General features: G+C 36.8%; 1 protein-coding gene across 6 annotated transcripts in view; it reads right to left on the minus strand.

Moving 5' to 3' along the window:
* Nucleotides 1–161: 161 nt before the first annotated feature.
* The window catches only part of LOC112989092 (phosphatidylinositol-binding clathrin assembly protein-like), a 33,516-nt gene continuing 19,211 nt past the window's right edge, over nucleotides 162–14,466 (minus strand). Inside the window, exons 9-21 of one of the 6 annotated variants that reach the window (XM_064518163.1) lie at nucleotides 13,932–14,017; nucleotides 12,745–12,868; nucleotides 11,794–11,930; nucleotides 11,372–11,475; nucleotides 10,305–10,451; nucleotides 9,810–9,869; nucleotides 9,611–9,721; nucleotides 8,601–8,732; nucleotides 8,416–8,446; nucleotides 7,778–7,898; nucleotides 5,596–5,652; nucleotides 5,108–5,215; nucleotides 162–4,431 (exon numbers count right to left, since the gene is read on the minus strand). In XM_064518163.1, coding sequence (XP_064374233.1) covers nucleotides 4,417–4,431; nucleotides 5,108–5,215; nucleotides 5,596–5,652; nucleotides 7,778–7,898; nucleotides 8,416–8,446; nucleotides 8,601–8,732; nucleotides 9,611–9,721; nucleotides 9,810–9,869; nucleotides 10,305–10,451; nucleotides 11,372–11,475; nucleotides 11,794–11,930; nucleotides 12,745–12,868; nucleotides 13,932–14,017 — 1,233 coding nt within the window. In that variant the 3' untranslated portion in view covers nucleotides 162–4,416. The remainder of the gene's footprint in view (nucleotides 4,432–5,107; nucleotides 5,216–5,595; nucleotides 5,653–7,777; nucleotides 7,899–8,415; nucleotides 8,447–8,600; nucleotides 8,733–9,610; nucleotides 9,722–9,809; nucleotides 9,870–10,304; nucleotides 10,452–11,371; nucleotides 11,476–11,793; nucleotides 11,931–12,744; nucleotides 12,869–13,931; nucleotides 14,018–14,466) is intronic. The other 5 variants (XM_026110005.2, XM_064518164.1, XM_026110006.2 and 2 more) reach the window with 5 other exon arrangements.

Here is a 14,466-nt window from a genome sequence, read left to right on the forward strand (position 1 = left end):
CTAACTGATCAAGGTCAGCTACCCTGACAGTTTAAATAAGGGATAACACTTCTGCATTTACAGGCAGTGTGGTAAGTGCAACCAAGCATCCTAATTCAGCTGCTGTAATTTGTACTACAGCAGCCTTTTGAGAAGACATGGAAGAAGGACCACACACACCCTCATGTGCCAAAGTTTATTTTTCAAAACCTCTTTCATCAGTTGACTGAATATGAGCAACAGCCTTAAAAAAACTTTGTATATTAACAAACTGAAGTTAAAATGTCAACACAACCAGTCTTGTGCTTAGGCTTTTTTTTTCCCCATAGAATGTAAACCCTTGATTTTTTTTCAGTTTGTGGCTAGTAGGTTTTTCATGCATTCTGTATTCTTATAAAATGAAGGAGCTCACGTAAAGGAACAACCACACAAGAATACACCTGTAAAACAGCTTGAACAATTTAAGGTTTTATCAGCTCCTTTTAAATAAATATCCAATAAAGGCACAAACCTGTTATGGGGAAAAATGTAACATACAAAACAAGAACTATTAAATAAATAAAGTGTGGGTTGGGGTGGGGGAAATCTGTTCCAGCACCTATTTTTGTCATTGCTCCAAGATGAGACTCCAGCCAAAAACATTCAGTAAAAGATTAAACATAATCACAAGGCTACACACATTTCAGATATACTGAAAGATCTGATGTTACAGTTTGTGTTGTAACTGTGCCAGTTACTACAATCTCTTTAAATAAATGCTCATGAGAATCTGCATAAAGCAGTGATGCAGTAATGTACTTATGACAGATCAAATACATCTCCAGAGTAATAGCAACATAGTCTTTCTATATTCCTAGCTACCAGTAAATGTATAAATGGTAACATGTACAGCTTCCATTGCTCAAAAATATAATCTTTAAAATGGAAATAAATGACTGATACACAGTGCCTTTAGATGTTGTCCTTACAATACAAACTACCCAAAAGTTTTCCCTTTTATGTACAAATTAAGCACCGATCCACAGTGCATACTATTCTAATTATAACCCCACCCTCCCTGCCACACATCAAAAACCCAGATGTGGATACACCTGTATTCAATCCTGTAGTCAGAAGTTATTCAATGTTTTACAAAAGTTCGTTTGCTATTTTTACCTACAAGTATTCCACCACTATGTGCACAGAACTGAGATTTCTCTAGTACATAATTTGTCTGAAATTAAAAAAGTTAAATTCAGTAACTTCTTGGAGGCAAAGTCAAACTATATCTAAAGAACATTAGAAAACCCCAGTTATTTAAAAAGAAGTACACTTTCAAGTCCAACAGGCCAAACACAACCATCCTTCCCAAATTCCCCCAAAGGTTATATCTTGTTGCATATCCCGTGAGAGACAGCCCCCTGTAGCAGCGTTAAATCCCATGGGTTAGGCTTGAATGACCCACTAAAGCACAATGCTGCCAAGCGCACGGCATTCTTCACGCCCTCCTCCGTGCTCACGCACACAGGGGCTCCCATCTCAGTTATTGGCTTTCTGAAGCATTCAGAACAGGATCCCGACCCACGGAGTTTGTGAACAAAAGGGAAAGTCACATGTATATACATACCTTCCCTGTTTCACTTTCACAACTATTCGCAACTGTTATGGGTTATTACAGGTACCCTCCAGAACAACCTTTGTCTACAATGTGGTTTTTTGGGAGAACAAATTCTGAGCCATAAGAGCCTTGACAGCATCCTAAGTCCTTGCATTTACTTCTAAGCATATAAACTTTGTTACTTAAAACATAATACTTGTCCATTTTGTGCATTCCAATATGTCCACAAGGAAGAGCTTGATAAAAAGCAGTCCTGTACAATTCCATGAGGACAGAAGTGTGTTAAGCAATCTTTTCTTCAAAAGGATAAATCTGTAAGAGCTGTGTTTCAACGTGTCAAACATTCTGAATGAGACTACAGATAAGACAGTTTATAAGATCTTTAGGATGTACCTCGTGGCTGTTTCTCCTTTTTTAATGCTAAATAAACTGGTATCAGACAGCTTTGCTACAAGAAAGCATACCAAAGAACTATTTTAAAAAAATCCAGAGCAAATTAGAAGTAGTGCAAACAGTACTTGGTTCTAAATCCATTTCTGAGTGAAGTACGTACATTCCAAATCTTCAGAATGCACTGCAAAAAAAGTTGTAATGAATATATACTGCTTGCCAGGTACTTGTTTGCTTATTTTATTAAAAATAACTGATCATGGCTTATACAACCCAGTATGGAAAAAAACTAACAGTTCATTGTGTCAGACACTGCCTGGTTGTAGCACTCTCAGCTATGACATTAATGCTCCGATATTCATTCCTTCTCGTACAATCTAATTTGAATTCAAGACTTCAATGCAGAATAAATCAATAAAATTAACTATTTCTTAAGTAAACAACTCCTCTTCCCCCACCCCACGCACACACAGAGGAACAATGACCCATTCCAAATGGAATCTATTCCCTCAACACAAAGATGGTAGCTACAGGCACCGGAGAATTCATTGGCTTAAAATCGTACAATTGTTCAACCCAGGAAAGGTGGATTAGAGCTTGAAGCCCTTTATAATTCAAATTTCAATGTTACCTTGCTGCATATCAATCCAATTCTTCATCACTACACATTCAGAGTCTCAGACTTTAAAATTTCTGCAAGGTTAAATTTCCCAAAAGGTTAGTGGTTATCAATTCCAAGGGTTGGGGTTTAACTGCTTTGCTTGACATAAGTATTTCCGTAGTATTATTAAGAAATACTTCTTCTGTACTCTTTGGACAAAATTTAAGCATTTGGAAAACAAGAGGCTTGTTTCCACTGTATTTTGGAAGTTCTCTATAGGACAATTTGACAAGATTTTCAGGCCTATTTGCATTTATAATAAGATTCAGAAATACTTTTGCAAATATAGCATCTCCAAGAGATAAAAACCATACTAATCTGGAGGTCCATAACAGTAGAAGCTGTCCGGTTTTGAAAAACCCAACTTTAATATTAATCATCAGTAGAAGCCACATCACAGTTGAGCTTTTCATTGTATTCTGCCACCAAACTTCTGGAGAAAGGGTTGTTTCTGATTCCATTTACTGTTTCTGATTCCATTTACTCTTTAATTTTTTTTTTTTTTAAGTGCTATCACATTTTATTGGGTGTTTAAAGATACAAGATAAGGCATTTTCATAGCCAACCTAAATTTCAAAAGAAGATTGTTAAATATGAAAGATGCATCAAAAGCCTGTGTATCTAACCCATCAGCAATAGCATACTTCGTAGATTAGTTGATTCACAAGATTTTCCTCTCAAAAAAAGTCTGTATTTCTTCTTACAGCATTATCATCTCAAAAATACTACAGAAGAAAGAAAAATTACTGCAGCATTAAAGAAAATGTTATTTAAAGGTTTGCACATATTTACACACTTAAAATAATTATTTTTGTATGGTTTGCAAGTAGGTTCTTGTTTCAGAAAAGCAGCACAAGCTGTTCTCTATGGCTGGGACAATTTTAATATAGTTACCACTTCTGAAGTGTCAGCACTATTGCAAGGTTTGCTTTTTTTGAACTAAGGAACTGAATTTTAAAAATAAAGTTACATCTCTTACCTCTTTTGCAGTTAGCAACAAGATTTCCCAATTGCTCCAATTTGCTGCTGTTGGGGTACACGCTTTCACTGTAACAAAAGCTACATGCTTCTTTCCCTACTCTGAGACAAGACCTTTCGCCCATGTCAGAGCCTGGCCCTTTCAACTAGCCATGTAACACTGACATTATGCCAATGGAGCAATTTATTATTTTCATTATATATATAAAATATACATATATATTTCTTGTTGATTCACAGCATTTAAAACTCACATTATAGAGTTTATGAATTATTATAAGCTATACTAATGTGAAAAAGCTGTCTGATTTCATACAATATCGGCCTTATGATAATGCAAGCATTACTCTATCAGAGTATTTATTAGAGCATATGAAATTTTTATTGCTCAACTTCATTTGAGTTGTGTCTTGGTTAAAACAGCCACAGAATTTATGGAGAAAATAAATAGGATTTATGACATTCTCAGTTAACTTCCTACAGGCAATCCACTGATGAATAAGATTGCAAAGCAATCACATAACCCTCTTCTCAGAAGGTGCAAGTTGGATTCTCATCTTCAAAGCTGAGTTGACCTCAAAGATTACAGTTTCCTATTGAACAGTCTAAAAAACCAGTGAACAAACATGATTTCATACCACAATGACTGTTATAAACAAGAATCTCTAAAGCATTGCAATTCAAATTAATATTACATTATACAGGGGAGAAACAGTTGCCCTGTTCAAGAATACATCATGGGAAGAATGAAATTCAGTCTTTTCTTTTTACCAGTATTTGGTTGCTCACACATCTTCCTGCTTTGGCGGCTTTACATGAACTGTATCTGTGAAGCAGAGATTATATATTGTTAACACCACTTTCATAACACATGGTTTCTCATTGTTTCAGAGGTATGAATCGATGCAAGTGCCTTGTTATCTGTAAGTTGGGACTATGGGTTTTGTCACTTCAAAAAAGCCAACCCCAAAACAAAACAGAAAAACCCACAAGCTTCCCCCCCCCCGCCCCAAATCCCAAAGAGCACTAAGAACAACGTATCTAGACATATCTAGATGACAGGAGTACGCAATTCCTTTCACTTGAATGGTCTCCCATCCATGCCTGCCTTTGCTTTATAGTTCAACCCAATCCTCCAGTAACCTTTCACCACTGCCATAGTCAGTATGACTGAACCAAGTATACACATAACATCACAGAAAGTCTCAAGTTCTAGATTCATTCTCTGCTCCCATTTTCTTAACATTGGCGCAGTGAGAAGCTAGCCATTGTTCCTGATTGGCTGCTCTCCATTTGTACTTTCTTCCTTGCCTCCTATAGCTGCATGCTTTCATCATCTGTGTATTCTCTCTCACCTGCAAAAGCCTGCTGCCCCTGAGGAACCCCTCACCTTCTCAGAGGCAGAAATAGATGTTAGTAGCCTGTCATAAAATATGACATTTGGTTTCTTTTACTAAGACTGAAATTTCAATATGAGCCTAAGATTGAAGAGAACAGTTCACCTGAGTTCCAGAAACAGGTGCAAAGGGGTTTGTTGGCCTTAGACCAGGCTGCGTATACATCATTGACTGCGGTGCCATCAAAGGAGCAGCTCCAATCTGAGGAGGTACCTAGAAGGAAAAGGGAAACAGATAATAGACAAGTAGTATATACAAATCCACTTGATTCTAGAAGCTACATCTTTTTCCATTATAAGCATAGTAACAAATAAAAACAGATTCACACACACAGAGTCGGTTAAGTCACAGCTTTTAAGAAAACTTTCTGTATAAAATTTAGAATAATGTCTTCCAATGTAGAATGTGAAAAAGCTATCCAATTTCACACAATATTGACCTTATGAAACAATACATAAGCTGCAGGACAAATCAAACATAATAATGCTTGCCATGACACCCACTGAAGAAAAAAAAAAAGGCAACAAAAAAGCACGCACACACACACACCCCTACACCTGTTTTCAGGAGTATGAAACAGGCAAGCTCCTTACCATTCCATATACAGGCACTTGAGGTGTGGTCACTGGGTATGCAATAGGAGCAGGTACCTTCAATCAAAAAAAATTTGATGTCTTTTAGATAAGCTCACACATACTAGTAACTTGCACAAAACTGTACAATATTTAACACTCAAAATAGCTAACATTTATGAGAAATTGACTTACATATCCAGGATAATGTACTCCATTCTGGCAGGGCAAAAGGAGTAAGGACAGAAAATTATTTAAAAGGTCAAACTGAAATTCTAACCAAGGGATGGACTAAAGTCCTGCACCAAAACTATCTGCAACTATGCTAAAGCCACAAATTAGAACAATTGAAGCAGGGGGAAAAAAGGTGCAAGGACAGTAACATTAGTAACTGTGCCTGGTAACTTTGATAGGCTCCCTACCTAGGAGGCTATTACTTACAAGATTTACAGCAAAAATAGAACTTTTACTAAATCTGGCCATATTTGAGTATATTGCTTGCATGAACAATTGGACGAGAAGCTTTTTGGAAGGCATGCAATAGTCCTTCTCCCTCCTTTTACGTGCAAGATATAGAAAAACAAGGAAGCCAGTGACCAGTCAGCCCAAGAAACAAATAGCAATGGATGTTTAGTCAGCCAAAATATCGCTTACATACTAAACTAATTCTGATGCCTGCAATATACCACAATACAAAGAACGAGAAACAAAAAGCATCTTAACCCAGGTTACGGGTTAACTTATACCAGGTTATATTTATAGGTACAATGATACATGCACTTTATATTGCCATGCATTAAGTAGTGTTAGTTAATTATATTAAAAAAACCTGAAGCATTATTTAAAGTATTTTGCTATGAAAGATTATATGTGAGGCTGAGCATTACTACAGTCTCTGAATGCCACAGACCAAGCCAGAACACTTAGGCCATTCCAGCTGCTGGGGCACTGATTTCAAAAGATAGCTTACAGCTAAGGCAGTTCTTTGGATTGTTAATTGTTTGACTTCCTAGCAAACAAGTGAGCTGATACATGGCATAAAGCACTCAAACATAAGCTTAAACCAGAAAGCATAAGACAAGAACATGCGAAAGAAAAAAAACCCACCACACAGCCCAAACATACAGTGGTTAATATGTGCTACGGTGTCCCACAGATAAGTATCTTCTAAAAACCAGAATACATCAGCACTCTAACATAACATGTTCTAGAACACCAAGAGGGGACAGAAAGATTTTTATGGTCTCAGAAGTCTCACGCACAAATTATAACCTGAAATCACACAAGTACTACACAACTGAGATATTCTATAATCTAAATTTTTTGATTTTGGTTTCAAGTTCAAATCTGGATTTAATAGCCAATTTAGCTCTGATTTTTGATTGAGCATATCCATATAAGCTAGAGAAAAAAGAAAATATTTAGGACAAAAGTATTCACACTGGAAAATAAAGTCAGACAGCAGTCCAAAATTCATAGCAAACACTGCAATTACTCTAGTTGTACATAAAGCTGAGGTAAACATTCTGAAATACAGCTGCCTTGGAGGAAAGTAGAAGTAAATTGTATTTATACAAATGTTTGAACAGAAAATACTGGAAAAAGCTCTTAAAAAGCATTGCACAAGAGTCAGTTGCCTACAAACATCCCTCCTGAAAACCAACATTCTGCAAGTTAAGTAATTTTGTAACTTTTACCTAGTATTTGGTATTGTGTTCAAAATGTGATGAAGTTGCTGCTAAACATGATCAGAAATTCTGAAGTGCTACCTGAACTGATAATTAAGGTGCCTTGAGGGGGCTACGATGCAGTAGCCTTCCATGTAATGAACACAAGAGGGAACAAAATCCAAAAAGAACAGTAGTTATTTGGTCTTGAAACAGGTTCTTAAAGGCATTTTTGTATTGGGAGGGGAGGGAGGGTTATTTGTGTCAATTAAAAAAATACTCCTGAATTTAGATCTGTCACAAAGCTGGATTTTTCCCTCCCCCCAACAAGTCTTTAATGGACAAGTTTTACTGTGATATGAAGTAAAGTATACTAATATCTCCATCTCTCCATCCCATTCAGTTTGTGAAATGATCTTACAAGCAGGCTTTTCAGTCTTGTCCAAAGCAGCCTTTGCTATTCCTTTTAAGTTAATTCATGAAGAAAAAAAGGCATTTGCTAGTAAGAAGTATGATTTCAATGGCACAGAAATTACCATATGTGGAATAGGGGGTAAGGGAGTAGGGTTCCATGTGGTTGATGTGCTTGTTTTCGCTTGCCAGTTCATTCCACCAGTAAGTTTTTTCTCTGTAGGCTGGGTCCACTGCATGTCTGATCTAAAATGAAATTGTAATATTAGTTTTCACATAGGCCAGCGGGTAAATAGTAACACAATATACTGGAAAACAGAAAAAAAAAAAGGACATGCTTTGTAATAGATGTAGGCAATTGAAATCTACAGGTGACAGAAATACTCAAGATTTATTTCAGTAACTGCTTGTATCCCTACTCCAGTGAGTATGAAGTTTTGGGGTTCTGTTTTATATTAAAAGTAAACTATCATCCACTGCACAGTATAATGATTCAAAAGAGCTTTTAATATAACTGCAAGACACTTATGTCTGCTCACAGAAATATTCAAATAAAAATACTGCAACTGCAGAACTGAAGCATGCTACCTCATATTTTAAGTTTGCCTGTGTTATGATAACTGAACATATTAACTCATTGTTTCAACACTGTTCTTGATAGTGAGATTCTCAGCTCTGGAAAGTAATCTGCTATGTCGGTGCTGGTAAAATGTAGTACAGATTATCAGTCATACAAGAGAATTAAATAGATATATTCACTTACTTTTTGGGTGGAGTTCCTCCAAAGCCGAGATCTAGGGGGAGAAAAGAAACAAACGCTCACAAAAAAATCACCAAATATTTAGGTTTTTTTTTTTTTTGGGGGGGGGGGTGGGCAGCATGGGGGGAGACTCTTGTTTTGTTTGCAGTAGCAAATGGGACAATAAAGTTTTAAAGCTTCATACTTACTTCCCACAAGATTAGCAAGTGAAGAATCGAGATCATTTGCCAAAATTTTTCCACTTTGCTGATTGGCTAAAGCAGTTCTTTGACTTTGTGGTGGTACTGTGGGTTGCAGTACGTCATCTAGAAGAATAAAAGCTAAACCAAGACATAAAAAGAAGAACATAAAAAAAAACTGTTACCAAAACAGTACAATGCATTTATGGAAAGAAATACATAAGCCAGGGAGGCATCTTCCTTACATAACACTATCAGTAGGATTTTTTTTTTTTTGAATATTTATATGTGGAAGATCAACATGCCAGAAGTGTTTAAAGCTTAGGCAGAAGCATAGTTTAACCTCTTATTCTGGAGTATTGTATTCTAATACACTGTCCAATTTTACTTCAACAGTAACTGGTGGCATTTTTAAATTAAGCTAAATCCCTCCTAAAACTCAGAAAAAAATCATTCAAGATAGCTTCAAAGTGTAATTTCTCATAAAAAATATAGCCATAGTTTCACAATACTGCTAGTATCTTGAACATACACAAGAGTTCCTTTGTTATACATTCACAAGAACTTTGAGGCAAAATAATATCAATCAGCAGAAAGATAATTAAGTTATTTTTTATGCAAAGCATACACTTAACTAGCTTTGCATTTTATTTCTAAGTACAACGCCTCTCAACAAACTTAGGGGGAACTTATCACATACCAAGAGGAAATACCGATTTAATAAGCACTAGAAAAAGAAAAACAATCTTACCCATTAACAAATATCCGATGGACCACATTGGAAGTTTATTCCCCCCAAAAAAGAGAGAAAGATTTATTAAACAGTATAAGATTACTCAGAGCTAATTTTAAAATCAAACAAGTACAGTTAAACTGATCGGCCATTATCTTATCAGCCCTATGTTATTCAGCTTGCAAATGGATTAAGTTATTAATTTCTGCATTGTAACTGCAGTTATGCTAAACTGTTAGGCAACTGTAGCTTGCAGGATGTAAGTTAGTTACAAGGTAGTTTTTACCATTAGTAGTCCTGTACTCTGGTGCAGTAGATTTTCCTCCAAAAACAGCATCAAAGTCTGCATTAATTGCTGAAGAGGTGGTACTTGGAGGAGCCGAATGAAGAGGAAACCCTAAACAAGAAATTCAGAGTAAATGAGATACACCCATTAAGTAGATACCACTCATTACAGTGAAACCAGAACGTTAAAAATAAATTACCATCAACAGTCAGAGGATGATACACAGAGGTATATGCAGGTTTATGACCACTAAAGTCATCTTCATGAAGAAAAGGAAGAAAATAAGATCAGATTAAGAGAGAAAAGGAAGGGAAAATCCAAAAAAAAAAAAAATCAAGTCTGCAACTATAACTAAAGAATTCTTAGGAACAGGAAAAAGATTCTTATTCAGCAAATTTGAAAAATGTCAGTTAACTCTTGCATTGCCTATCACCAAAAAAAGTTTCAGTTTAACAGAAATCAGGAAAAAGTCTAGCTGAGATACAAGTCTTAGGATGCCTAGCTTGGGCAAGCTGAACAAGATAATGGATTCTTTCAACGCTAGAAATAAAACTTTAGGGAAACACGTTTTGTTAATAACTCAGGAATAGCAAAAAGTGAAGACTGGTTCAAACCATAAAGACTACACAACACAGTTTGTTAGTAGTATTATCTCCAGTTGGAAAGAAATTAGTTTTTTGTTTTTGTTTTTTACCACTAAACAGTTCCACTGTTTGTTTGGAGGAAAAGGTAGAACTGATGAAAGGGGTGGTAGATTTTACAGCTTCTTCAACGGGCTTCATGTCAAAGATGTCCAGATGAGGTGGAGAACCAACACAACCATTTGAGGATGAGAAAGGACCTTTCAGATGCAGCAGAAGTCAAGAAAAGAGAACACAGAATACAAATAGCAGAGAAGAAAAATAGACCGAAACGATTGTACATGAGAATTTCTAGAATTAGAAGTCAAGCAGCAGATTTCCACCTACTGACCAGCCCAGTTAAGATACAAATTCTTAATTTCAGATGAAAAACCTAACAGTTCTCTATTTGGGGAAAGTGCAATTCTAGTATGGCCATGAGGTAGGAAAGGGAGAACAACAGAACACTTCTCAGTAATAAGAATAGTCAGGGATTACTTTTTAGGCTTTAGGAATATGCCTTTTAAATAGCACTTAAGCATATCAGATCCACCTATTAAAATACTAACACTTGTAATGGTGTTACCTTTGCCTTATTTCAGTTTAAGGTGTATTTTTTGATGCCTATCCTGATTATTCTTTGGAGGAATGGGTGAGGGTATAGAGAACGCCATCCCCATGAAACTGGGAACAGCAGCTTTGCAATAGGTACCTGAAGTTACAAATAAATTTTTAATGAAAAATGCATTAAATTTCTTAATTGAAAGAAAATACTCTTACAGCATCTTTTCAGTTACCCCCGCTTCATTTATATTTCTCAGTATATTTGGACTTTTCATTCTTGGTTACAATTAGTCTTCCCCTCCCCTTTGTTGAATGCCTCCTTCATTCCATTCACTGCACATTGTTCAAGAGATCTTATTTTTTTTTTAAATGCATTACAGTAGTGACAATTTGCCAGAGCTTTCAGATGACTTGGTTTTATACTCTATCAAGAATAGAAGTATTTGGATGTGGAGTAATTAAGGTTTAAGCTGCAGATTCAGTTAAGCATGAACCTGTGCTTTATCATGAGATAATATTCTTGTATTCTAAGAATTCACCCATCATTTAGACAGTAAAAATCACAGTATCTGCTTACCTCCCCATGCACTGCTTGCTGATGTTGCTATAGCTGGAGTACTCTGCACAGTTGGAACAAATGCAGGCTGAAGATCAAAAAGATCACTTGAAAGGTTGGGCATGCTGAAGAGGAAAAGAGAGACGGGTGAACATGAAGATAAAAGGCACTGTATTCTTGTGCTATACACAAACTTGTACCAACCTCACTTTTTTCCTTTTCACTAGGAGCCAGTCAAGAATAATGGTACAGAACAAGACCAGATAATCAAGCATTTCTTATTGGGTAATACCAAAACCCATGTGAACATACCAGGAAGTCATCAGCAAAAGGTTATTTGTGAAGAGTATATCCCGTAACTAGGGTTCATGCTTTGCACTTGCCTGCAGAGCTACCTGGCCAATGTCATTTATGCTTGCTTCAGAAAGCAAATGCTCTCTCACCTGTTTGTTGTGGGTGCTGGTACTGCAAAAAGGTCAACAGCTGCAGTGGTATTCACACTTTTTCCTGATAAGGTGCTTGGAGATGCTGATGTGGAAGTGGAATTTGATACCACAGAAATCTCTCTTAATCGCTGCTCCTGAAAGGTAAGATAAACAGTTCGAAATTTAATTTCATTCATTTATTAACTCTTCAGTCCTGATTCAGCTTTCAGTGAGAGAAAGAGTATCTTGTCCTGTTCTAGACTATACTGTGCACTTCCTCAGGAAATGGTGATAAACAGGTAAAAAACAGAAAGACCAGGATTGAGGCCTTAAGAGAAGGATGTTGCCAGGAGGACAACTCAACCTGTACCAACGAGCTAACAAAGGAAAGACAGCATTAAGGAAGCAAGAGGAGAGAACACACTGGGTTTTCTTTCAAAAGTGTAGGGACTAAGTCTATAGATTATACCTAAACACCCAAGATCTGAAATGCAAAACCTTTAGCTTGCAAAACCATACATGAGAACAGTTAAGCATGGACAGAAAAATAGCTTGTGTTCTCATTACGAGCAACATGGCTGAAGAATCATGCTAAGCCATCATTCCATACTTTACAGGGGAAAAAAATTCTCATCTAGCAATAAACAGTCCTATAGTAGCAACACTGTATGCTAAACTATTGTGACAAGACCCAGCACTCTTGTATACCCATTTCATGAAGCTCTGAGATATAGAATCCAGTCTCCTGAAAAGAAGAATATCAATGACCCATTTCAGTTGCCAGCTATTCAAATCATACTCCTGGGTAGAAGGGTCACCATACATTGGCAACCAACACACCTACAGAGTGAAGTCTTTGCCTCTCTTAAGGTTGGAGCCCCCACACACCCTAGCTTAAACCAACCCTGGTTTTAAGTTGTATCTAGTAAAAAAAAATCTTTGAATATAATCTTTTTAAAGATATAGTACCTTAAGTGCCTGCAGTCTAGCTTGTTCCTCCTCCAGTGCCTGCTGCTTCTCTTTCTCATCCATCCTGCTAAATGACATTCCTGTGCTGGCAAGTGTGGAAACAGCGCTGGATAGGGCACTAGCTCTAAAAGTAAAAATAATTTTTTTAAAAGTTAAATTAAGAAAAACTCTCAGCTAGCACATCACTACTTGTTGAAGCATCAAGTGCCTTATCTTTTATATTTATTCTTACTTTACTCTTTTGTACAGAAAAGCAGACATATCAATAATAAGGCAGCGTGGTGAAGGGACAATGCCTCAAGTTTCAGTGAGCAGGTACTGGAAAGTGCAGAATGTAACAGTTTCGTTTTTACTTTAAAGGTCATATAGACTAGAATTTTATTCCTTCAAATGGCAGAGGTGTGGAAAGCTTGAGTGTACATATTATACAGACAATTGGAAACAAAGCGCAGAAGTTCTTCCCCACATACCACAGTTTAGCAGAATACTGTGGAAAGCACATCTTCAGATACTTTTGAAAAGTCTGTTGTGCAGGACAGCAATTCAGGCATGCACATTACACTGACATACTTGTCAGTATTTACCCACATTTCTGAGGGGGAATGTCAATGTCAAAAGAGATCTTTCTCTTACGTCAGAGTACCTCTCAAGTCAGAGGTGCTGCTCATACATATGGATACCCATCTTGAAAGAAAGAATAATGCAATACTTGCCAGCGCAAAACATCTAAGTTAATTTGGCAGTTTTAAGAAGAGGAGACTCTGAAATTTTTATAACAGGTTAAGATAAATTCATGGCCTGAGAGGTATATAATTGACAATAAAGGTAAACACCAGCCCATCCTGGGTTAAAAGACAAAAAATCCCCAACCTCAAAACACATGTACCTTAAAAGTCTTACGAGAGAGGACTTCAAACTGGTAAAAGGTGAAAAGAATAATACACAGGCCTCAGCTCAGTGGTTTATTACAGCATAGTAAGAAGTCTGACAGAGACAGGGACACAACAGCTATATCTACTCATCAAGTGTGACTAAGCTATCAGACAATTACTCAATATATGCTTCATTTATACTTGTACAAAGATACACTTGTAAGTGACTAAAATCCAAGAGGAGAACCTCAAACGGTTGAATCCAGAAGCCTAAAACTTCAGTAAATACATCACTGCCATTCATTTGGTGCTCACCTGCTGGCAGCAGAGACTTCTTTTGTTTTCTTTCCTTCCAGAGAAGCCAAATGCTGTTCCAATGCTTCAAGCAAGCTGCTGGGTGCCTAAAGTTAAAGTATTCATAAAACACTGCTTCTAGACAAAACATTATCATTGTTTAGCACACAGATTAGTTTCCCATCCATCGACTGCGAGAAACAAAATAAAATAAACACAAAAATTGTGCCCTGAGGGTCCCCCCCCCTTTCTGTACACGCAAGTTCTAGATATACATTGGTGGTACATTAGAAGTAGTGGCATCACACAGACATGAAATAAGTATTCCCCCAGACTAGGTCTGCTTCTGTGTATGTAAATTGAACTGGGGTGCGGGTGCGTGTGCGTGTGTGTGTGGAAAACAGTGTTTGCTATGCTAAGATAAAAACAGTAACCAAGTGATTAATCAGCATTCCCTTAAATTTGCTGAAGTATCCACAGGAAGCCTTTGCGTTTTCATTCCTTCCCCCCACCCATAACAATAAAAAGCCAACAATCACTTTCTTCCAATCAGATC

Source organism: Dromaius novaehollandiae, chromosome 11 (genome assembly GCF_036370855.1).
Source record: "Dromaius novaehollandiae isolate bDroNov1 chromosome 11, bDroNov1.hap1, whole genome shotgun sequence".
Taxonomy (NCBI): Eukaryota; Metazoa; Chordata; class Aves; order Casuariiformes; family Dromaiidae; genus Dromaius; species Dromaius novaehollandiae.